The 23,124-nt window shown below is 37.5% G+C and overlaps 2 protein-coding genes across 2 annotated transcripts in view; one reads left to right on the top strand and one right to left on the bottom strand.

The window, feature by feature from the left end:
• USP14 (ubiquitin specific peptidase 14) overlaps positions 1–6,125 on the top strand; it is a 54,146-nt gene extending 48,021 nt beyond the window's left edge. The window contains exons 13-16 of the mRNA XM_045457148.1: positions 259–387; positions 4,163–4,223; positions 4,616–4,723; positions 5,373–6,125. Coding sequence (XP_045313104.1) covers positions 259–387; positions 4,163–4,223; positions 4,616–4,723; positions 5,373–5,524 — 450 coding nt within the window. The 3' untranslated portion in view covers positions 5,525–6,125. The remainder of the gene's footprint in view (positions 1–258; positions 388–4,162; positions 4,224–4,615; positions 4,724–5,372) is intronic.
• A 2,236-nt stretch (positions 6,126–8,361) lies between these two features.
• The window catches only part of THOC1 (THO complex 1), a 54,044-nt gene continuing 39,281 nt past the window's right edge, over positions 8,362–23,124 (bottom strand). The window contains exons 12-21 of the mRNA XM_045457147.1: positions 21,639–21,739; positions 20,136–20,202; positions 19,887–19,937; positions 19,725–19,795; positions 18,522–18,617; positions 17,882–17,947; positions 13,146–13,229; positions 10,325–10,472; positions 9,517–9,592; positions 8,362–8,771 (exon numbers count right to left, since the gene is read on the bottom strand). Of these exons, the coding sequence (XP_045313103.1) occupies positions 8,476–8,771; positions 9,517–9,592; positions 10,325–10,472; positions 13,146–13,229; positions 17,882–17,947; positions 18,522–18,617; positions 19,725–19,795; positions 19,887–19,937; positions 20,136–20,202; positions 21,639–21,739 (1,056 nt within the window). The 3' untranslated portion in view covers positions 8,362–8,475. The remainder of the gene's footprint in view (positions 8,772–9,516; positions 9,593–10,324; positions 10,473–13,145; positions 13,230–17,881; positions 17,948–18,521; positions 18,618–19,724; positions 19,796–19,886; positions 19,938–20,135; positions 20,203–21,638; positions 21,740–23,124) is intronic.

Here is a 23,124-nt window from a genome sequence, read left to right as displayed (position 1 = left end):
AGCATGTGACTCTTGATTTTAGCATCCTGCATTCAAGCCCCAAGTTAGGCATGGAGCCTATTTAAAAAGGAAAATTAGGACCAGATTGAAAATAAGCACTGTGATGTTTTCAGCTGCATAGGTTTGCAAGTGATTTTTATAAATTTTATTTTCAACTTCTTTTGATTATGAAAGTACTACTATAAAAGTGTTATAGATATTTTTAATAACTACCTTTATAAGTGTGTTTACACATTTTTTTTCTTGGTTTGTATATAGGATGTTAAATTTCCTCTTATGTTGGATGTGTACGAACTATGTACACCAGAACTTCAGGAGAAAATGGTCTCCTTTCGATCAAAATTCAAGGATCTAGAAGATAAAAAAGTGAATCAGCAGCCAAAGACAGTAGGTTCTTAATGCTGATTTTCTCATTTTGATATTTTAATCTTTAATCTGTTCAACAATTACTTTGTTATCGTTAATCTCTTAGTAGAAATGGATGAACCTCTATTTTCTCTATTCACAAAAGTTTTGGGTATATTTTAGTGTAAGAAAAAGAACTCTAGTTATGGTGTATGGGCCCTTTATGGTAGAATAAGCCCTAATATTTATTTTTTCCCTGTAATATGTAGCTTAAGCTTAAAGTTCTTTTATCACCTCAGAGTACTTTACATAAAATCTTGCCTAGTGTTTTTAGTGTATTTTATTGTTTTCCTTGTAAGTCATGGAATTATCTCTATTTTAAGATGGAATTCATGTTGTAGAGTATTGGCTCATTTATGCCTACTGTGACAACTAAGTTGTATCTTTTAGGTGCTGCTGGTGTGCCTGCCTTTAACTGCTAAAATCACAATCTTAGGAGACTTTGTATTTAATAAGTTGTATTATTCTAGGTTCAGATAAGGTACAGCTGAACTGTGTGTTGGATTCTTTTTTTTTTTTTTTCATTATGAAAAACATCTTTCCTGGTAACGAGATATTTCTAGTGTGATATTGTATATCAAGTTTAAAATTAAATTCTTCTACAAATTACTACTGTATGTGTATTAAATGCTTTTATTTTTAAACATTAAGCTTTATTTTGAGATAATTGTAGAATCACATGCAGTTAAAAGAAGTAATACGAAGAGATCCAAATACCTTTTACCAAGTTTCCCCTGTGGTAATACCTTTCAAAACGATAATACAGTATCATAACCTGGAAATTGACATTAATACAGTCTAGATGCAGTACATTTTCATCAACCAAAGTTTCTGCATACTTGCCCCCTTGTGGCCAAACCCACTTTCCCTTGGCCCCTACCTCCTCAATTCCTGGCAACTGTTGACTTTTCTCCATTCCTGTAATTTTGTCATTTCAAGATCATTATATAAATGGAATCATGTAGTATGTAACCTCTGAGATTTTCTTTTCTCAGCATAATTCTTTGGAAATTAGTCCAGGTCATTTTGTAGAGTTGTTGAAGAGTATTCCATGGTATGCGTATACCACAGTTTGTTTAACTATTGATAGCTGGGTTGTTTATTGTGAATAAAGCTACCATAAGCATTCCTGTACCAGTTTCAGTGTGAAGATAAATTTTCATTTCTCTAGGAATAATTACCCAGGAGCACAGTTGCTGGATTGCATGGTAGTTGTACATTTCGTTTTTTAAGAAACTCAAATGTTTTCCCTAGAGGCTGTACTATTTTAGATGCCTATCAATAGCATATGACTGATCCACTTTCTGCAGTCTTGCCAGAATTTGGTGGTGTCACTATTCTTTATTTTAGCCATTTGTATAGGTTTGCAGCGATACCTCATTGTGGCTTTTAATTTGCATTTTCCTAAGGGCTGATATTGACTGTCTTCATGTATTTATTTGCTATCTGTATTTCCTCTTTGGTGAAATGTCTTTTCATGTCTTCTCATTTTCTAATTGTGCTATTTTTTACTCTTGAATTTTGAGAGTTCTTTATGTATAGGTGTGTGTGGTGTTTGTGTGTGTATAAAAAAATTTTTTTTTAACATTTATTTTTGAGGGAGAGACAGTAAGTGGGGGAGGGGCAGAGAGAGGGGGACACAAAATCCAAAGCAGGCTCCAGGCTCTGAGCTGTCAGCACAGAGCCCAATGCAGGGCTCAGAAATCACAAGATCATGACCTGAACTGAAGTCAGATGCTCAACTCAGCCACCCAGCTGCCCTGTATATATTGTTTTCAATGTTTACTTATTTTGAGAGAGGGAGCACAAGCAGAGGAGAGGCAGACGGAGAGAGGGGAGAGTGAGAATCCCAAGCAGGCTCTGCACTGTCAGTCCAGAGCCTGATTTGGGGCTCGATCTCATGATCCATGAGATCATGACCTGAGACGAAATCAAGAGTCAGACGCTTAACTGACTGAACCACCCAGACGCTCTGGGAGTTCTTTATATTATAGGTATGAATCGTTTGTCAGATACATGGCTTCCAAAATTTTCTCCCTCCCTTTAGCTATGATATATATTCCATGGGTATTTGAAAAACAATTTGCATTCTGTTGTTGTTGAATGGAATGTGTTCTTTGGATGTTCATTAGATTCCGTTGGTTGATGGTGATGTTGCATGTTCCTATAATCTTGCTGTTCTTCTATCGAGCTGTTCTGTCAGTTTTGCGAGAGGAGTGGGAGAGTTTCTATCAATTGTTGAGAGTGAGGAAGCTAAAATTGTGGTTTTATGTGTTTCCCCATTCAGTTCTGTCAGCTTTTGATGTGCAGGTTTTGTAGCTCTGTTATTTGGTGCCTGCACCTTTAGGATTGCTAAGTATTCTTGGTGGAGTGACCCCTTTATATTATGCACTGTCACTTTCTGCCCCTGGTAATTTTCTTTGCTCTGAAGTCTACTTTATCTGACAGTACTATTGCCACCGTTGCTTTGTTTTTGTTAATGTTTGCATGATATCTTTTCTTTTACTTTAAATTTGCCTATATAGTTATATTTGAGGAGTTTCTTGTAGACACCATAGAGTTAGTTGGGTCATGTTTTTTTAAGACACTCTGTTAATCTCTTCTTATTGGTATATTTAGACCATTTACATTAAAACATATTTTTAAAGTTTATTTTTGAGAGAGAGCACAAGCACAGGGGAGGGGCAGAGAGAGAGAGGGAGACAGAGGATCTGAGCAGGCTCTGTTGTCATGCAGAGCCTAATGCAGGACTCGAATTCACTAACTGTGAGTTCATGACCTGAGCCAAAGTCTGACGCTTAACCGACTGAGCCACCCAGCCGCCTCTAGACCATTTACATTTAATATAATTATTGATTTCTTAAATCTGTTATATTTTGCTTTCTCTTTGTTCTGTTTTTCATTTCCCCTTTATTGCCTTGTGGTTACTTGAACATATGATAGATTTCTAATTTAGCTATAACTTAAAAAATGATTTTCTTTCTATAGCTTTTCCTATGGTTACTCTCAATATTAAATTTTAATTATATTAAAAGGAATGGTTGACCTAATTGCCACTTTTTTGTTGTAGGATCCTTTGACTTCTTGTTGTTCCACCTATCTTTAAACTGCTTGCATTGTGTTCATTAGCATTACGGTTTTCAAGAAATGTGTGTCCATATGCCTAGATAAATTTAATTTTTGTATTACACACTGAAATGGGCTGAGGCAGGGAGAGTTCCCACTACAAACCTTTGTCTAAAGTAGTAAATCCTGTGTTTCGATATTAGGTAAATATTTGCTGAATTAAAGAGCTTAGTTCATTTAAACTAAGATTCAGTTCATTTGAGCAGGTGATCATGTCTTAGTAGCTTTAATGTTGCAGCAATTTGACTTTCCTGTTTTATTGATATAACCGTTTTTTTTTTTCTTATCCTATGTGGTTTGATAGTATTTTGATTAAAATATAGACTTGGGTTTTCCTTCTGTGTTCTATAACAGTTTATCTGTACTGCTCTATTCACTGCTGTGCTCTAGGTTTAGTGGCTTATAGTTGGTCAGAGGGTCTGTTACTATACATACAAGATTGTATTGTTGGAGTGTAGATTCTTTGGATTTACAGTTTTATGTTAACTATAGTTATATCGTTTTAGTAAATTGTAAGGTAGACTACATTTTGTCTTTGTATTGTAGTCAGTAAATATTTGTGGAAATGAATACTTATTGGAGAATATAAATTTTATTTCCAATATCATGATTTAAATTTTTTTCTCCTCAGAGTGACAAAAAGAGTAGTCCCCAGAAAGAAGTTAAATATGAACCTTTTTCTTTTGCTGATGGTAAGTGGAAAAAATAACTTCAGTTGAGTTACTACTGTGTTGTGTGTGTGTGTGTGTGTGTGTGTGTGTGTGTGTGTGTGTGTGTTGAAGGTAAAATTATTGTATTGGCACTTAGGAATTTTTTCAGATAGCATGCTTTAAAAAAAGTCCGATTTCTTAAAATATAATGTGCCTTAGACACAGTAAAAATCAGTCTTTTGGCATTAGTTCTGTGAATACTACCATACTTCATAAAATATCTTTCATAAATCCTTAATTTTGGACAGTAGTGTCTTACTGAATTCTAATAATAGAGTAGTACTTCTCTAGACTAACCATCAGACTTCTTGCTTGCTTACCTAGCTTGAGAAAGCACCTATTCATTGTCTAATGTTGGATTTACGTTTTTTTAGATATTGGCTCCAATAATTGTGGATACTATGATTTGCAAGCAGTGTTAACACATCAGGGAAGGTCTAGCTCTTCAGGCCATTATGTATCATGGGTAAAAAGGAAACAAGGTAAGGATTGTTGTTGTTTTTTTGTTTTCCCAGTTGTTAATTATGTTAACAGTTTATTTAGTACAAATTTTGTAACCCAGTGGTTTTTAAACTTTTTGGTTTTAGAACCCTTTTACATTCTTAATTTTTGAGGTCCACAAAGAGCTTTTGCTTTTAAGGATTCTCCTAATATTTACTGAGAAATTAATTCAGTGAAAACTGACAGTAATAAAATAAAAAAACATATCACACAAATAACCTAAAAATAACTATTTTCCAAAACAAAAAATAGCAAGAGAAATAGTACTGATTTGATTTTGTAGGTCTGTTTTGTCTGGCTTGATAGGAGACAGCTGGATCCTTTTAACTGTTTCTGCATTTTGTCTGTTGCTTTATCACACATCTTCTGTGACTTCTGGAAAATTCCAAAGCACACTTGAGAGAATGAGGGCAAAATGGCAACTAATGCTTTAATAGTGTTACGACAATAATTGTGACTTTTATGGTATCGCTGAAAATGAACCAGAGTAGTCCCTGGACTACACTTGGAAAACTGTTAGTATGATAGATGGAATACTACTTAGCCTAACATTACTCAGTACTTTTTTTTGAAATGAAACTGAAAAAATCCTCTAGGATATTAATTTCATTTTCTTCTCTTGTTCTTCAGATGAGTGGATTAAGTTTGATGATGATAAGGTCAGCATCGTGACACCAGAGGATATCTTGCGGCTTTCTGGTGGTGGAGACTGGCATATAGCATATGTATTACTGTATGGGCCTCGCAGAGTTGAAATAATGGAAGAGGAAAGTGAACAGTAATTTTAGCTATTTATGTTTAGGTGTGAAATAAATGTTATTTGTTGATCATTTCTATAATCCAGAGCTTTAGCAGAAGCTATTTAGGTGGTTTTATGTGTATCCCCTCGTGTGGAACAAAAGAGGGTGGAAGCAGACCACTCTGTGGATCAACCTAAAAAAAATTACAGAATAAAGAAAATTGCCTTTGGACTGTGCTCCCCTGTATAAAGGTTGCAGGAAGATATTTTTTAAAAGCTTATTTCTTGCATTAATTTTTAAAAATTCTCATCTGAAAATGCCTTTCAACCATTACCTTCTGTGATAAATTTTTTCTCCCTTTTTCAGCCCAGGATTCAGCAATCAGATGTTTATTGCACACCTATTACTCTTTGTTGTTGTTCTTGCATGGTTCAAACCACCAGTGATTCATAGCTGCCCATCCTTTGCCTTATCTAACAAAAATTTTACCAGGAAGGTAGAAAGGAAGTAAGTGTTTTTCTCATTGTGTTACTCAGTGCTGCTGCCCACATCCCATGGAAACATGGGTACAATCAAGTATTTGTCCAGCCTGACTGTTGCTGGCTTTTCATGACTTTAAAATAAATTGTGATCAGTAATAGTACATTTGATTATACATTTATTACTGTGTCTCTCTGTACTATGGTTTGTATATTTAACTTTGCAGTGGTTTTGTAGTCATCAACCTTTAAAAAAAGTTGACAAGCTCTGGTTGCTTATTTTTAGAAAATGAGGATATTTAATAAAAAAAAAAAAGAGGGACTAACAGCTTCTGACCTCAAGTCTTTTGTCTACTGAGTGTTGGAGCTTGGGTTGAGTTTAGGTAATATGTAATACTATACAGTTTCTGCAGATGGTTAGTCTTATTCTGCTAAGCATCCATTTAAAAAATGTTATCTTTTTTTTTGCCTCCTCACATTATATTGTTTAAAAGAAATATAAAGTTGTAAAAGTAACGGAGTTCTTTGGATGCTGACTGCAATGACGTTTATTGCTCTTTTCCTTGGCTCAGTTGTTTTTACTTTCATCTGTTCCCAAAATCTCCATGTCTATCTCAGAATTTAATAGTGACTTTTAAAGTGATGGTAAAAATACCAAGAATATGTGGTGTTTCAGTATGGTAGGTTTCTTACCTTTTAACACATTCTAATTAGTTCCTCATCTTTAAGAGCCTTGATTGATTGCTAGACAAAGATAGAAAATTAGCTAATTTGTCTCTGATTTTGAGTTAGGTATGTAAAATGAAGTTTGGGGGATTATCATGAAATGTCCGATCTTAGGCTGTTTTAATGCTCTGCAGAGCACAGCACCGATAACTACTAGTTTCCTAGAGAATAATGGCCATTTTCCTCTAAACTTTGAACAATATGATAAAATCAGGGACGGGATAAAATAAGCGTTTCAGGGAAACTTACTTGTAAATAGCTTCTTCAGCTAAATGGTAATTATTGGCAGTCATTATTCCCTTTGCCTTGGAAGAGGGTACAGACTAGAATGGGGAGGAGGAGACCATAGACCGTAAGAATGGTAAGGATTCCTAGATATTGCCATGAGGCTTGTGACTGCAGTTTTTATTCTGTCTTGGTCTGAACAATTTTGAGGACATAAATTTAGCAATTAGAATTCACATTTCTGATTTGCAGGATGCTGTAGCTACTGGATCAGGTGAGGTAGGTTTAGAACAAAGTAGGTCTTGTATGGAGTTAGAATTTTAAAATTGTAATTCCTTAATTGTTATAAAATTGATTTCATCTTACTTGATCCAAATAAGCATTATTCCAAAGATTTTTTTAAGTATAAGAAATTGGGACTTATATCAGTGTTTTAAATAAGGCTATTTTAGAGTTCAGCCTTGCATATAAGGTTTTTGAGAAGGGAGAGTAGACCAGAAAATGTCTTGATTCTTGAGTGTGCCTTGTATGCTGTGCCATGAGCACTTAGGCCCTTTTGATAGTACAGCTGTGCTGTATCACTGTCGGGACTAGCTAGGGACGTTAAGCCCAAGCAAGAACATTTATGGTGTAATAAGCACTTAGTAGCCTTTCAGGATTCAAAACAAATGAACAGTGATGACCTAATACTTACGTGGGAAATAGATGGTAGTAACTATCTTTCTGGTTGCTAGTAACTAATAGATAGTAGTAACTCCAGCCATTACTACATAGTGCTTTGCTGTTTATAGATTGCATTCACATAATACATCTCAAACTTCACAATAGTCCCTGAAGTATAAATCTCTATTTTAAGGACTTAGAGGTTAAATAATTTTTGTAAAGCTAAAAAGACTAGGTTTTAGACTTTGCCAACCTCCAACTTTAAAAGAAATAAGGTAAACATTTTCTGTAATGGGTAGGGTGGATGGTAAATTATTTTAGGTTTTGCAGGCCACAATCTTTGTTGTGGCTACTTAACTGTGTTGTAGCATGAAAGGAGCCATAGGTCATACTTAAAGGAATCGGCATCTGTGCTGATGAAATTTTACTTGTAAAAACAGGTGGAAAATGGACCATTGTTTGCTGATCCTCTGCTTTAAAGCACAAATGAATGAGAATAGAGCAGTCATATGGTTTCACAAAGTCATTCTGGGATATTCAGAACAGCACATTAAATTTTGTAACTACTAATGGCATGCAGGAATCTAATCTGGCATATATCTTAGGAAACACCATGCTCCCTAAATATTGCTTACTGACTTCATTATAAATATTTAACAAAGATACTTGACCTTGAGGTCACTTTATTTTGGCCATTTCCCAACCTACTCCCTTCTGAAACCCAGAGGTCAGTCATCAAGAGCCAATGTGTTTTGTTCTTGGAGCACCAGCCAACTGTACAACAACTGTTATAAAAATGTTTATTGTTTACCAAAACCATTGGACCTCTTATCAAATGCTGCTTGGTAACAAAATCTTATCACAGTTTTAATAAAAAAAAAAAAATGAAGGAAAAAGAAGCTAACTATTTGTCTCATTGTCATTAGTTAGACTTTCTGCAAGGTCACTTAATCCGGACTTGTTCAGTGCATTCATCAGATTCTCAGGTGTTGCATGTACTCCCTCTTGATCTTGCCAGGCGACTAGTAGCTGCTTAGCTCTCATCTTCATATCTTCGCTGTCACACTCAATCTGTCTAATTTCCGAGTCTTTCATTTCCAAGTAGGGAGCCAGGATCTTCCATTGTTCGCCCAGCTTGTTGGCAAATACTTCTATTTGTTCCCCTGTCACAGGTTTGTCTCGCCGGACATCAGGGCCTAGAAAACACACAAAATGTAAATTATGTACAAAGTATGAGGACATGTACAATTCAAAGTACAACAGAACTGGGAAGTTACGGGGCCACTGATATATTAATCACCTTTCATAAGCTTTGTTTTAAAAGTAAAACAATTCCTTTCTATATTTTCTGTGGGTTGAATATTGTTCTTACAGTCATGATCACTAGGAAATCAGTATTTCTTTTATTTTTTTTTAAATTTTAGAGAGTGAAGGACAGAAAAAGCACAAGCAGGGGAGAGGGGCAGAGAGAATCTCAAGCAGGCTCCATGCTCAACGTGGAGCCTGACACAGGTTTCGATCGCATGACCCTAGGGTCATGACCTGAGCCTAATTCAGGAGTCAGATGCTGAAGCCACTGAGCCACCCAGGCGCCCCTCAATACTTCTTTTAAAGCTAAAGCTGTTGCCTCTAGTGTAATTATGAAGGCCTCCCCCTGAAACCAGGTGCTCCCTTCTAACCACCCCAATCCCTGTCAAAATTAACAAGTATGGGTCGCCTTCAAATGTAAGTACCTTCCTTCCCGTCACTTCCACATTTTTATTGCATAAAATGTAATATTGGAATTACAAGTTGTCAAACAATGTTTAAAATTCCTCACTATAAGAAATAGCTGAGAGATAAGTGGTAGAAGTTGAGAAGTAGATCAAATAACGTACCTCTCAACAAAGAACCCCAATCTTTTCCAATTTTGTAAAATAGCCAAGAAAATTCAATTCTTACTTTCATTTTCCTTCAGTAAAGCATCATTATCTTCCTCATCTTCATCCTCACCTGTTTTTATTTCTTCAGAAGGAGGCTAAAATGAGGAAGAAGAATGTTTCAAAGAATGCTGACTTGTAAAATACCTGGGGATACTTTCAGGTTAGACAGGAATGGTTGAGTTTCCAAATAGAGGACCCAGAACTTTATCCTTGAGCATATTAAATGGGAATGGCAGGTGAGGATCACAAATGGGATGGTGTTAACTTGGGAGTGGACGGTAAGATCTGAGAATGAGAAAGACTCCCCCTGCCCCCAACCTGGGAAGAAGGAAGCCAATAAAAAGTATAATGATTTGCAAATATCTTAGTACAGTAACAGTGGGCTGGGGAAAACCAGGGGAGCAACCATGTTCTTAAAAATTTTTGAGTTGTAGTAATATGAGAAACTTGTATTAGAAAAGAGAACAGAGTAGAAAGATAGGCCAAGATGCCTACTGCTACCCTCAGATCCTGTTTGATAAAAGTGCATTGGCAAACAGGAAAAATTTCATGTCTGAATTTACAGGTGGAATGATAGTTTAACCAAAGTATTGTGGACTTTAATAAATTTTTTATACAGCATGTAATTTAGGATACTTTATCAATTTATGTTCTTCCTATAAATATATACTCATATTTTTCCTTATTCTAAAAATGGGGGTTTGTTTGTAGATCATTATTTTTTTCCACATGATAAGCTGTATATTCAGCTTCTTTGCTCAAATCGTGATAATCATTTTAGATAACATCACCTAAAGAATATGAAAAAATTCATCTGTATTACTTACTGGTAATTCCTTTGCTAGCTTTATTACCATGTTTTCAAGATATTCTGGCAAACTTTTAAACTGCTGGTTGGTTGGCTGGAAGAAGTGAGGGCTTCTCCGTGCTAGTAGTCTCAGGGCTCTCCAACCATAATTTGAATTGTTCACAGCCCTATGAAAAGAGATGTCCATCTTATAATTTATGTTTTTTTATTTCTATATGCCTTCTAATTAATATAACTTACCATGTGAAATTCTATACTCTAAATAGCTGAAGGCACCATTCTTTTCATTTTGATCTTATTCCTAAGGACCTTCTCAGTATGCAGTTCATTTATAATACTAGAAACCAGCAGAATCCGATGAGACAGGTTCATATGCAGCAAACACATTTGAAAAGTTTATACACATTTTACTTAAGATTAAGTCAATTTGTATAGTAATAACTAGATGTTCTATGTGCCGGACAGTAATCATCTACCTATTTAGGAAAAAAAATTCACAATAAGGTTTACTATGTTCAGTAAATTGATGTCCATACTGTCAATGCCACCTACAGGTGTGAATTTCAGAATATTTTATAAATTCAATGGCTGAGTTTTGACCACATAAACTTAATCCAATATGTTATTTTCCGTTTATATAACATCTGAGTTTTAGTTTGCTTAATACCAAACCCAGTGAAGCAAAATGGCTCCAAAACTAAAAGGGAAACCTTGAACAGCCAACACAATAAGCAGATGCAAGAAGAGAATCCATGAACTGTTACGAAGCACAGCAGTGGGTGGTACACAGTAAGGTGAGAAATGGAAACCTCAAATTCTAAAGATCATGTTCCAGAAACAGCCGAGCTGCAGAAGAATCTAGAACACAAATGTATTCTAGTTGTGAGTTTTTGCAAGTCATTCGGCAGTTCCCCCCCAAGTTCTTAAGAGTAGCAAGCTGATTTCTTTAGTCCTCTCTTACAAATGAGCCTCTACTTTTAACATGTGCTGGTACTTGCAAAGCTACTCCGATACCATGGTCTTGCTAAGTTAATGCCATGCTACAGGGCTCTGCCTGAACAGGGAACCAGTCTACTTCTCGGACACATTCCCATTTAAACAATTTGAATCTTTTACACATTTGCAAAATCCTGCCAGTCATAAATACAAACTTTATTCTCCAGAAATCCATACATACCATTCAGGTTCTTAAGGTTCTTGGAGAACTATCACATTCATTCATTCAACAAATACTTGAACTCGGCACTCAGGGTCACGGAGCCCTCAAGACACTAGTGCTGCAGTTAAGGGCAGGGCCCTGAGGCCAGAGTGATTTTCCTGGCTCTGTCATTTACTAGATAAGAACTTCAATACATTATTCAATGTATTCAATACACGCTTCGCCTCATTTTCTTTAACTGTAAAACGGAGAGAAGAGCAGTTCCTACTTTAGAGGTATATATGTTAAGTGCCTAGGGAGTACCTGACACACAGTAAATGTGAATGCGTTATTATTATTGATAAACACAAGGTGTAAGAATCTCAGGCAGTGGTAAGGATGAGAAAACCAAGAAAAGTGAGAATTTCTGATGGGGGGGGTGGAGCTTCTGGGCCAGGGAAAACTGCCCTGAGGCAGTAATCTGAGAAGAGAGATGAAATAAGACCAAGCAAACATAATAGCAAGTGCAAAGGCCCTGAGATAGAAAAACCTTTGAGGTGAAGAACAGAACCCTGGTTGGTATGGTTAGAACAGAGAGAAAATGAGTGAGGAGGAGGAGGAGATGTGGTTGGAGGGGGAGGAGTCAGACAAGTCTTTTAGATCCAGGTAAGGAATTTGGATTTCATCCTAATTTTAATATGCAGTCACGGGAAAATTTTAAGCAGGAGTTTAAAGATCACAATTCTTCTGGAGAACTGACCGGAGCATCACTAGTTAAGAGATTACAGTAACTAACTCGTTAACTAGTCATAAGGTCACGTCAGCCACAGCACTCTCTTTACTGTGTGCTAAATACATGACCTGTGTGGTTCAAAGTGAACCATTTTATTTAATCGTCAGAATAACCCTGTAGAGTGGGTATTATTACTATTTAACAATGAGGACACAGGCAGAGGGGTGCTATAGTAGCTGTAGCAGCCTAGCCAGTAGGAGACACTGTCTTGGGATTGGAACCCAGACAGTCTGACACGAGGGTCCTTGCCCTTAAATCATGACACCAAAGTGCCGATTTAAAACCACAGTGCTGTGTGGTATTGCCTAGATTTACATGATGGAGCCGTGACTGAGTCCTGAAGTTACTCCAAAATTTGTGAGTTAGGTAGAGGATGGGGAGCCAGGTGAGATGCAGCGAGGCAGGAAGGAAAACAGGCAGGAGTGGAGTTTGCTGGATGTCCAGAGAAGAACACACTATCTAGGGAGGGAGAGACCAGTGGTGAATGCTGCTGGGAGGTCAAAACAAGACACCGTGAACTCGACGAGTGATTTCAGTGGAGGGACAGGGAGACAGCCCAGCAGCAGTGAGCTGACAAGGGAATGGGAGGTGAGGAAATGAAGCAACGGTTATCTACGCCTCTTGGGAGACTCTGATTTGAAGGGGAACAAAGAAAAGAGGATGGTTGAAGGGAGGTGGGGGGTCCAAAGGGATTGTGTTTATTTTCTGAAACAGGTATGACTCTGTGTCTTGCTTGTTAGTGGGCATGGTCACTGAAATCAGGATGTGTGCTAATGTGAACTTGGCGCGTAAACTCCCCTATGAGGAAAAGTACTGCCCTACCAGTCATGTCTCTTAATTAGTGTTCTGGGTACTTACAATTCCTAAAAAAATACTGTGGAAAGTTAGCTCATGAGGAACATTACTTACTTGTATTCATTTTCAACCATGTTTTCAGGGTCTGCCTGTTCAATGGCTTCTTCAAAGAATTCCTCCAAAGTTGGCATGTATTCCCTAGGTGTTATAAAAATACCTAGTGAGGATCATGTGTGTTCTTAATAATAAATAATCATAAAATGATGGCAATGAAAGATTCTCATATTACCCACACTTGTGTTAGTTATATTACTTAGGAACTCAGATTAAAAAAAATTTTTTTTTAGTATTTATTTTTGAAGGAGAGAGAGAGAGCATGAGAGAGGGAGGGGTAGGGAGAGAGGGAGACATGGAACCTGAAGCAGGCTCAGGCTCCGAGCTGTCAGCACAGAGCCCAACGCTGGGTGCAAACCCACAAACCGTGAGATCGTGACCTGAGCTGAAGTTGGACACTTAACCAACTGGGCCACATAGGCACCCCAGGAACTCATATTTTTAAGGAGGTAAAGGACTCTGGGCACCTGAGTGGCTCAGTCGTTTAAGTGTCTGCCTCTTGGGTTCAGCTCAAGTCGTGATCTCGCAGTTCATGGGAATGAGCTCTGTGAGCACAGAGCCTGCTTGCGATTCTGTCTGCTCCTCCCCTGCTCACGCACATGTGTACACTCTCAAGATAAACTTAAAAAAAAGGGGGGCGCCTGGGTGGCGCAGTCGGTTAAGCGTCCGACTTCAGCCAGGTCACGATCTCGCGGTCCGTGAGTTCGAGCCCCGCGTCGGGCTCTGGGCTGATGGCTCAGGGCCTGGAGCCGGTTTCCGATTCTGTGTCTCCCTCTCTCTCTGACCCTCCCCCGTTCATGCTCTGTCTCTCTCTATCCCAAAAATAAATAAATGTTGAAAAAAAAAAATTAAAAAAAAAAAGTAAATGACTCAAAACTAAACTTCTCAAAGAGGATAATAAAGAGGGGCAGTGTGGTATTGCAATGTTACCATAGACTGTATTCCATCTAACACAGCCACTGGACTCTACACTGTAATGTTACTGGTCACAGGGGGAGCCTGGGGTTTAATAACATTTGAATTTCCCCAGCAAGGAGGAAAATTTCACATCCAAATGTCCATATCCAAGGATGTTTTTTCCTTAAATCAGAATTAATAAAACCAACACTAATAACCATACCATACTAAAATTTGAAGAGTTTAACTTTGAGCTTATTTTAGATAGTTACCATGATAGCATGGTTGGTTTTTAATGGCATCTTTCTTGAATTTTTTTGATTTAAAAATTTTGTTCTAATGTTTATTTTTGAGAGAGAGAGAGAGACACACACACAGAACCTGAAGCAGGCTCCAGGCTCTGAGGTGTCAGCACAGAGCCCAATGTGGGTCTTGAACTCAAACTTGTGAGATCATGACTTGAGCCGAAATCAGATGCTCAACTGAATGAGCCACCCAGGTGCCCCACTGAATTTGTTTTTAGAAGTAAGATTTTGATAGTCAAGCAAATAAGATTCAAGGGTCTGATTAGAACACATCTTAAAAACAATTTTTTTTTAATGTTTGTTTATTTCTGAGACAGAGACAGAGCAAATTGAGATCATGACCTGAGCCAAAGTCGGACACTTAACTGACTGAGCCACCCAGGCACCCCCATTGCTGGATTCTTAATTTTCAGTTAACTCTGAGTTAAATTTCAGATTTTTAAAAAACTATAAACATTTAAGGTCGTAAATTTCTATTTTCTATTTCTCCAAAGTTTAAATCTATAATACTTTTACCATTTAATTCTGTGTTTTCTAATTTACGTTATGATTTCTTCTTTGATTCTGGAGTTATTAAAAAGTATGTGAAAGCTTTTAAAATACATTTTGTTATTCACGTATAATTTAAATGCATTTGTGTTTTCTGTAAGACTAAGCTTGCTGTCTTGTTAAATCCAAAGTTTTTCTTACCCTTCTTATTAAATACTGAAAGTATTTAGTATCAAAATTCTAGTAAAACATTCTGTAGAAGTGTCAAAATGAAGTGTCAAGATTGTGAGCTGGTTAATCCTTATTTAGACTTACTTCTTTAGAAACAAGGTTTAAAAGATCTATGTATTTCTGATGCATTTTTTACCTTTATGCAGTGATTGTCGTTATTTTTAATAATGCTTTCTGCCTTTAAAACTCTATCTGATATCCATATAACTGTCATTTGTCATACATCATACATATATTTTTTAGTTTCAACCCTTCCATATCCTTATGTTTAAGGTGTTTCTTATAAACAACATATAGATGGGCTTTTAAAATAGAATACTAACTTCTAGGGGTGCCTGGATGGCTCTTTTGGTTAAGCATCTAACTTTGGCTTAGGTCATGATCTCGCAGTTCTGGCTCCACCTGCTTGGGATTCTCTCTCTCCCTCTTTCTCTGCCCTACCAACCGCCCGCCCTCCCCTCCCCCCCCCCCCCCAACTTGCTGTTTCTCTCTCTCAAAATAATAAACTTAAAAAATATATACTAATATCTTTGAACTAGGAAGTCCATTTCCATTTATTGTTATATGTGAATTTCTTTTAACTGTATAATTTTATGCTTTCCATTACGTGTTTCTTATGTGGCTTTTCCTCCTTGCCTATTTTTATTTGATTGCTTGAATCTTCTATATTTCCTTGTATCCTCATTTCAAAGTTACACATTCTATTTGTTTTACATACTTAACAAGCATGTTTTACTGGAAGTCTAGTTACTATCTCTACCTTCAACTATAACATTAATTCTTCTGATCACTCCCTGTTACTTTTATCAAATGTTAGTTCTACCTTTTAAAATAATCCCCAAATAGTAATTACTACTGTTTTATACAGTGAATTCTTGATGAGATTTATTCATGTTTACCAATGTCTTTGAATAGCAATCCTTCTTGTAATTTACTCAGTGTTTCTGGGTTCCATTTCCTTGACAGCTTTTTTAGTAAAGACTGTTGATAATATATTGTTTTAATCTGAAAGTAACTTTACTTCTCAATCACTCCTTCCTGATTGATCTACTGTAACTTGTTACAGAATTCTGGGTTGACACCTTCTCTTAACACTCATTCTGGTTTCTTTTGTTCTTAAAGTCAGCTGTCAGTCTAATTTTGTTTTTTTGCAGGTAGTCTGGTTTTCCTCTTGGGTGATTTTACAACAATATGTAGAAATATGGATTTATTTTGTTTATCCTACTTAAGACTTGTACTTGAACCTAAGAATTTATGCCTATTCTCAGTTCTGAAAAATCCTCAGTCATTATCTTGATTATGGTCTCTTTCTCATTCTCTATTTCCTCATTCTGTGGTTGATTTTTACTCTTTCTTATTTTCTAACTCTTTTTTTTTTTTTTCAACGTTTATTTATTTCTGGGACAGAGAGAGACAGAGCATGAACGGGGGAGGGGCAGAGAGAGAGGGAGACACAGAATCGGAAACAGGCTCCAGGCTCTGAGCCATCAGCCCAGAGCCTGACGCGGGGATCGAACTCACGGACCGCGAGATCGTGACCTGGCTGAAGTCGGACGCTTAACCGACTGCGCCATCCAGGCGCCCCCTTATTTTCTAACTCTTGATCCCTTTTACTGTTCTGGGTGATTTTTTTTTTTTTTAATTTTTTTTTTTTTTCAACGTTTATTTATTTTTTTTGGGACAGAGAGAGACAGAGCATGAACGGGGGAGGGGCAGAGAGAGAGGGAGACACAGAATCGGAAACAGGCTCCAGGCTCTGAGCCATCAGCCCGGAGCCTGACTCGGGGCTCGAACTCGCGGGGCTCGAACTCACGGACCGCGAGATCGTGACCTGGCTGAAGTCGGATGCTTAACCGACTGCGCCACCCAGGCGCCCCTCTGGGTGATTTCTTAATCATTAATTCTTATTTCCACCTGTGTCTATTGCTAGATTATTTGTTTTTTCAAATTTGCTTGGTCCTTTTTCAGAGTGTCATATTCCTTTTTAAAATTTTTAATTCCTTCTTTTATGTCTTTAGCTATCTTAAATATACTTATTTTAAGCTGTATTTACCTGATGGTTTTATTACCTGAAGTGGTTGTCTAAGTTCTGTTGTTCTATCTGCTGATTCTTTCTCATGGTAGGTTGTTTTCTCGAATGTTTTAAGTGTGGATGGTTATCTTATCAGACTTTATCTGGAGGATCCTTGTATGGCTTAGGTTGAAGGTGTGACCTCCAGAAAGATTTTTATCATCAGACTGAGACATTTTAATTCACCCTTAACTTGGGGGTTCCTTTGAACTGCAGGTAGGATAAATTTAAATCGTAGGACTGCATGACAGTAGACTTGTTAGAATTTCTCGGGGAGTACTTTTTCCTTTTCACCCACACCCCAGGTAGAAATGGACAAGCTTGTTCCTGTGCCAGTGAGCAAATCCTTCTTCCTTAATCTGTTCTTTTACGTTCAGTGCAGTGCTTCAAAGGCCTGAAATTTATTCAAGGGAAACTCAGTTGCAAATGTGTGCAGGCCTAAGGCCTTACCTTCTGTCGTTCTGTAGCTCTTACAACCCAAGTTCCCTGGCTTCCTAAAGTGGAAATCATTTGCAAACTTCTCAGCTAGAAGCAACCATATTAGCTCATACTTCGGTTTTCAGTTCCCTCTTCTTTTATGAATTTGTATTGCCTTGTGATTTCTAAAATTATTCTGCCAGTGCTTCTAGGTGTTTCATGATGGGAAACTATACTCTGCTGTGCCAAAGTCAACACAATAAATTCATTTCATTCACTTGACATGTGAGAAAAGCAATACTTCATGTGAAACATTTTAAACTTGCCTTGTCTCTGATTTGCAAGCTTCCATGTTATCAGGACAGAGATTCCAAAGCCTTGTTAACTCCTCACTACAAAACAGACACATAAATACATATTTTTATGGACATCATCCTCATATGCCTTAAAATTGTAAAAATACTTAAACAGTGAATTTTTAGGTGGTGACAGAATGAGTTTTAATTTCTTCGTTAAATTTTGCTATTTAGCAAATTTTCTATATAAGCATATATTTAATGATTACAATCGTTTGTTTTTTCTAAAAATATTCAAGTAGAGTATAAAGCAATGAATAATTAACTGGAAAGTAACAGAAACTGAAGGATTGTGGTACCTTAGAGCAGCTGGAAATGAGCTGGATCATTCTAACAGCGACTGTATTGTCTATGACATGGAAAAAAATGGCATAGCCTAGAGCCATGGATTTTGGGAGCAAGAAACAAAATGGAAGCTTATCTATCTGCATGAGTCCATGTAATGGGCCATCGAGATTGACAGTGTGTGGTCTGCTTTAGTCATCTATGTATGCACCAAACACAAAAAACTTGAAAAACACAAAAACTGGAGAGTGCTTACAGTAACATCTTCAAAATATAAAAAAACTAATACCATCCCACATAGGAGATGGTATTAAGGTTAACCTACTTTCCCATTAGAATCTTTTTGTTGGGTCCTTTCCCTAGGAAGTCCTCTGGTGCCGTTCTCTTGCGAGCTACTCTTGTTGGCTTGGTGTCTGATGTTCTGTGGGGAACAAAACACACTGGACTTACAAATGGATAGCACACATAAAAGTGTTTAATGTAAAAGAAAATTCAGTTCTTGTTTTCTTCCCATAAAAACATCAAAGCTTCATATTATTATAAAACAATCATTAGAAGACAAAAATACCACACCAGGGAACAAATTGCAAGGAGTGGATATATATAGCATTTTAAAAATAATAATAATAATTTGTTCTGGGAACTTAATGACAAGAAATCTAAGGTGAAAAATTCAACTAGAAGTAAATCAGGGGTAACTGCAAGGCTCAGTTGGTTAAGCATATGACTCTAGATTTCAGCTCGGGTCATGATCTCACAGTTTCTGGGTTCATGTTGAGCTCTGTGCTGACACAGCTGGGATTCTCTCTCTCCCTCCCTGCCCCTCCCCTGCCTGCTCACGCTCTGACTCTCTCCCTCAAAATAAAAATAAATTAAAAAAAGAAATAAATCAAAATGATTATATTCTTGTTAATTCATTTATTTATTTCAATATTTATGTATTTGAGAGAGAGAGAGAGAGAGAGAGAGAGAGAGACAGAGCATGAGCAGGGGAGGGAAAGAGCGAGAGGGAGACACAGAATCCAAAGCAGGCTCCAGGCTCTGAGATGTTAGCACAGAGCCTGATGTGGGGCCCAAATTCATGAGCCGTGAGATTATGACCTGAACCAAAGTCGGACCCTTAAGTGACTGAACTACTCAGATGCCCCAAAATGGTTGTATTCTTATACAGTTCTACTTACACTTTTTTTTTTTTTTAATTTTTTTTTTCAATGTTTATTTATTTTTGGGACAGAGAGAGTCAGAGCATGAATGGGGGAGGGTCAGAGAGAGAGGGAGACATAGAATCGGAAACAGGCTCCAGGCTCTGAGCCATCAGCCCAGAGCCTGACGCGGGGCTCGAACTCACGGACCGCGAGATCGTGACCTGGCTGAAGTCGGACGCTTAACCGACTGCGCCACCCAGGCGCCCCTCTACTTACACTTTTTAATATGTAATACACATATACATCTATCCATAATGTGAAATAATGTCAAATGATATTTTGAAATACCTTTCTCATATTGCTTGAGATGCGTATATATTTACCTTTCTTTCACAAAACTTGGGCAGCCTTCATTTTTCCATGAGTTCCAGTTTTCTTCAGTGTTTAATATATGCTGGGAAAAACAAAGAGATTATATTTATATAATGAAGACCTTTGAAATTCTATTTGGTGCTACGAAGACTATGAAAATATAAAACACATACCTCTACCATCTTTGAAAATCTTTCTCCATCGGGGGGGTTTTCAGATAGTAGCTGTGATTAGAAAGAATATACTAAGCTTTCAACAACTTTCTGCATCATAGGTGTGGTTTGTAGGCAGGGAACCAAGAAGTGTTTGTGATCTTGTACCTGAGCTTAACTTTATCCTTATTTTCCTATTTGGGGCTGAAACAAAGAAAATTCTAAATTTCCATTTTGTTCAATCATGGGTTTGTTGCATGTTGAACTTACTTGATAAACTGATTTTGTAGTATCTTCAATCCACAGTGATTGCTCATCAGTTAAAACATAGTTTGAACTAGGAAACAAAGCAATAAAAGCACACTTAAGTTACAGCAATGTGTATTCCATTTTAAGGCTTATGTACTATCTTGTAAAAACCCAAGGCCTATAACAGATAAGTTAACCAGACTGTAAACAGTGTCAGAAGTTACCAAGATATGAATAGGATTATAAGAGAAAATTCTTGCACTTCACTTAAGATGATCAGAATTGAAGACATGAAGGTGTATAAAGGAGAACACTCAATCTGATTAACTATGAACAGAGCAATGAAGGTTTCCTAAAATGAATTTAATGTGGAATGAAAACCTCTGAGACAATATTAACATATTCTTCTACATGGTGCACATCCAGATAAAGCATGCTACATTTCTTTAAAAGGCAATCAAAACACAATGAATAAAAAAAAAACCCACCCCTAGAGAAGGGTGAAGGCAGACCCAAAGTGTTAATGGGTGCCATTAATTAGGCTCTCACTATGCACTAGGTGCTTTACTGCCAGCCAGTAAATAGTGGTAAGACTACTGTGCCAGGATCTGAGCACTTTACACACATTATTCATTTAATTCTAGAATGAGGATGTGTGTGTATTCAACAGAGGCCATAAAGGCTCAGTGATTTGCCCAAGACAACAAAGCTTGAATTCAAACCTAGGTCTGGCTCCAAAGTCCTTGATCTTTCCACCAAACTATATTAAAACTCAACAATAGCAGGATAAAAAAAATAACGTTTTTGAGTACTTGCTATTTGTTATATTAAAATCAAAAGCCTGAAAGGGCTGAACTGCACATAGTGATTGATGAAAGCGGGATTCAAAGCCAGCAGGTAGTGAAGACACAGTCTTCACACAACTAATAAATACAACACTGCTTTGCAGCTTAGAAGTGCCACTGAGTAATGATGAACTCTACTTGAGTTATGGATAGGACAAGAGGAAGTGGTCTGTGCTGCAGGTGGAGGTACTCAGGAAGTAGAGGAACTGGTCAGGTTTTCTGAAACTCCAAAGAAACTGGAACTCCTCTGTGCTTCAAAGATTTACTTTATTCTTTTGAGTTCTAATGGCTTAAGACAGCTCCACATCTTGTGAGAGAAGTATTATGGATTTACTCTGCAAACCAGGCTTGGAGAAGGTCTGAGTGAGGTGAAAGGGGAATAGTGATGTCTGGAACAGAGAGACCTGCACCCACACAACTGGGGGACCCCTAGGAAGCCCTGGCGCTCATCAGGAGAGACTTACACTGATAGTAGATCCAGTCAATACCTTTCTCTAAAACAAATATCCTAACATCTTGTATCTCTAACAAAAGCGTCTGATTATCTAGTGTTGCCGCAAAAGGAAGGTTTCAGGGATGTGACCCTTATAAATGAGTCTGACACATAGGAAAAATACATCAGTAAGTCCTCTTTTAGAAAGGACTATTTGGAAATCATTTACTACTCACATTAACTTACCTTTTGAATTTGACTTGCCCCTTGAGATACTGGAATAAAATGAGGTATTGCAACAGGATGTGTCGGCGAAAGTTACTGTCACTCAGTTGTAAATCCATCAACTAGTTGAAAAACAAAACACACAACACAAAACACATTAAATTCAAGTTTTGCCTAAAGGTACAGGTTATTCTACTACAGAAATGAAAGATTTTAATTAAAAAAATATTTACTGAGGGCTCACTGAATATGAGGCATTACTGCACAAGCCCTAGGACAGAGGAGCAAAGGCTTCAGATTTTTAAACTATTTTATGCCATGAGATATTTATTTCGGTAGATAGCACTGTTACATCTGTGGTTCTGAAGTCAAGATACAGCAAACCAGAAATATAAAAAGGTAAAAATAAGACTACCACTTTCTCACATATAAAGAAATAATGGCTAAAGAGTGATCCATATACAGATAATAACAAGGGATGGTGCTCATTTCCGTAGCCCTACAAAATGCCTATGACAGAGCTGGTGCTCAGTAATAAGGAAGTAAGAGTGAAGAATCATCTGGGAATTAAGTGGACTATTATATTTTAGAGAAAACTGTATCATACTTGTATTATCACACAATCTGCATTAGAAAGGACATGAAGGTCACTCACAAGGATGTTCTTCAACAACCCTGTCCTGAGGTTGGTCTATAAGAATGACCTCCAATGATGAAGGCAGTCATTCTGATTATGTCCCTAGAGTATTGAAGGAATGCTGAGAGCTTGTTTGGAGATTTTAGCAGAGAAGTGCAGCTACTTGTATACCCTTGACCGAAGAACGGTCCTCCTCTATTGGGTAAGGTCGTCCTCTTCGACTGAGCGCACAGCTTCGGGAGGGACACACATGGAGCGGTGAGGGAGGAAGGGGACACCCGCCTCGCCAGCTACATCAGCCGAATCAATCCTGGCAATCAATGGGGTGACAGATGTTGCAGCCAGATCACCCTCATATCCAAGGAATATGGAAACCTGTATCCACAAACTTGTGCTGCTTCAGCCTTCTAGAGCTAAAGCAACAATGGGGAGCTGCCTTATTTAATTACATTAATTAATTTATTTAAAAAAAATTTTAATGTTTATTTATTTTTGAGAGAGAGACAGAACACAAGCTGGGGAGGGGCAGAGAGAGAGAGACACACAGAATCCGAAGCAGGCTCTAGACTCCTAGCTGTCAGCCCAGAGCCTGATGCGGGGCTCAAACCCATGAACCGTGAGATCATGACCTGAGCCGAAGTCAGACACTGAACGGACTGAGTCCCCCAGGCGCCCTGGGAGCTGCCTTATTTTAAATAGATAACCAACCAAGAAGACACCTAAAAGCCTGAGGAATGGAATCCAGTTGAAGGTCCCAGGTTCCTTTGGCTATGCTTCCATCTACCTAACATTCACTAGCCATTTCCTCCTTTCTAAACATGACTTGCCTTCCAATCCTCACCTTTAGGTATTGAACCTTTTATTCTATTA

This window comes from Leopardus geoffroyi, chromosome D3 (genome assembly GCF_018350155.1).
Source record: "Leopardus geoffroyi isolate Oge1 chromosome D3, O.geoffroyi_Oge1_pat1.0, whole genome shotgun sequence".
Classification (NCBI taxonomy): domain Eukaryota; kingdom Metazoa; phylum Chordata; class Mammalia; order Carnivora; family Felidae; genus Leopardus; species Leopardus geoffroyi.
This window is presented reverse-complemented; position numbering and strand designations above follow the sequence as displayed.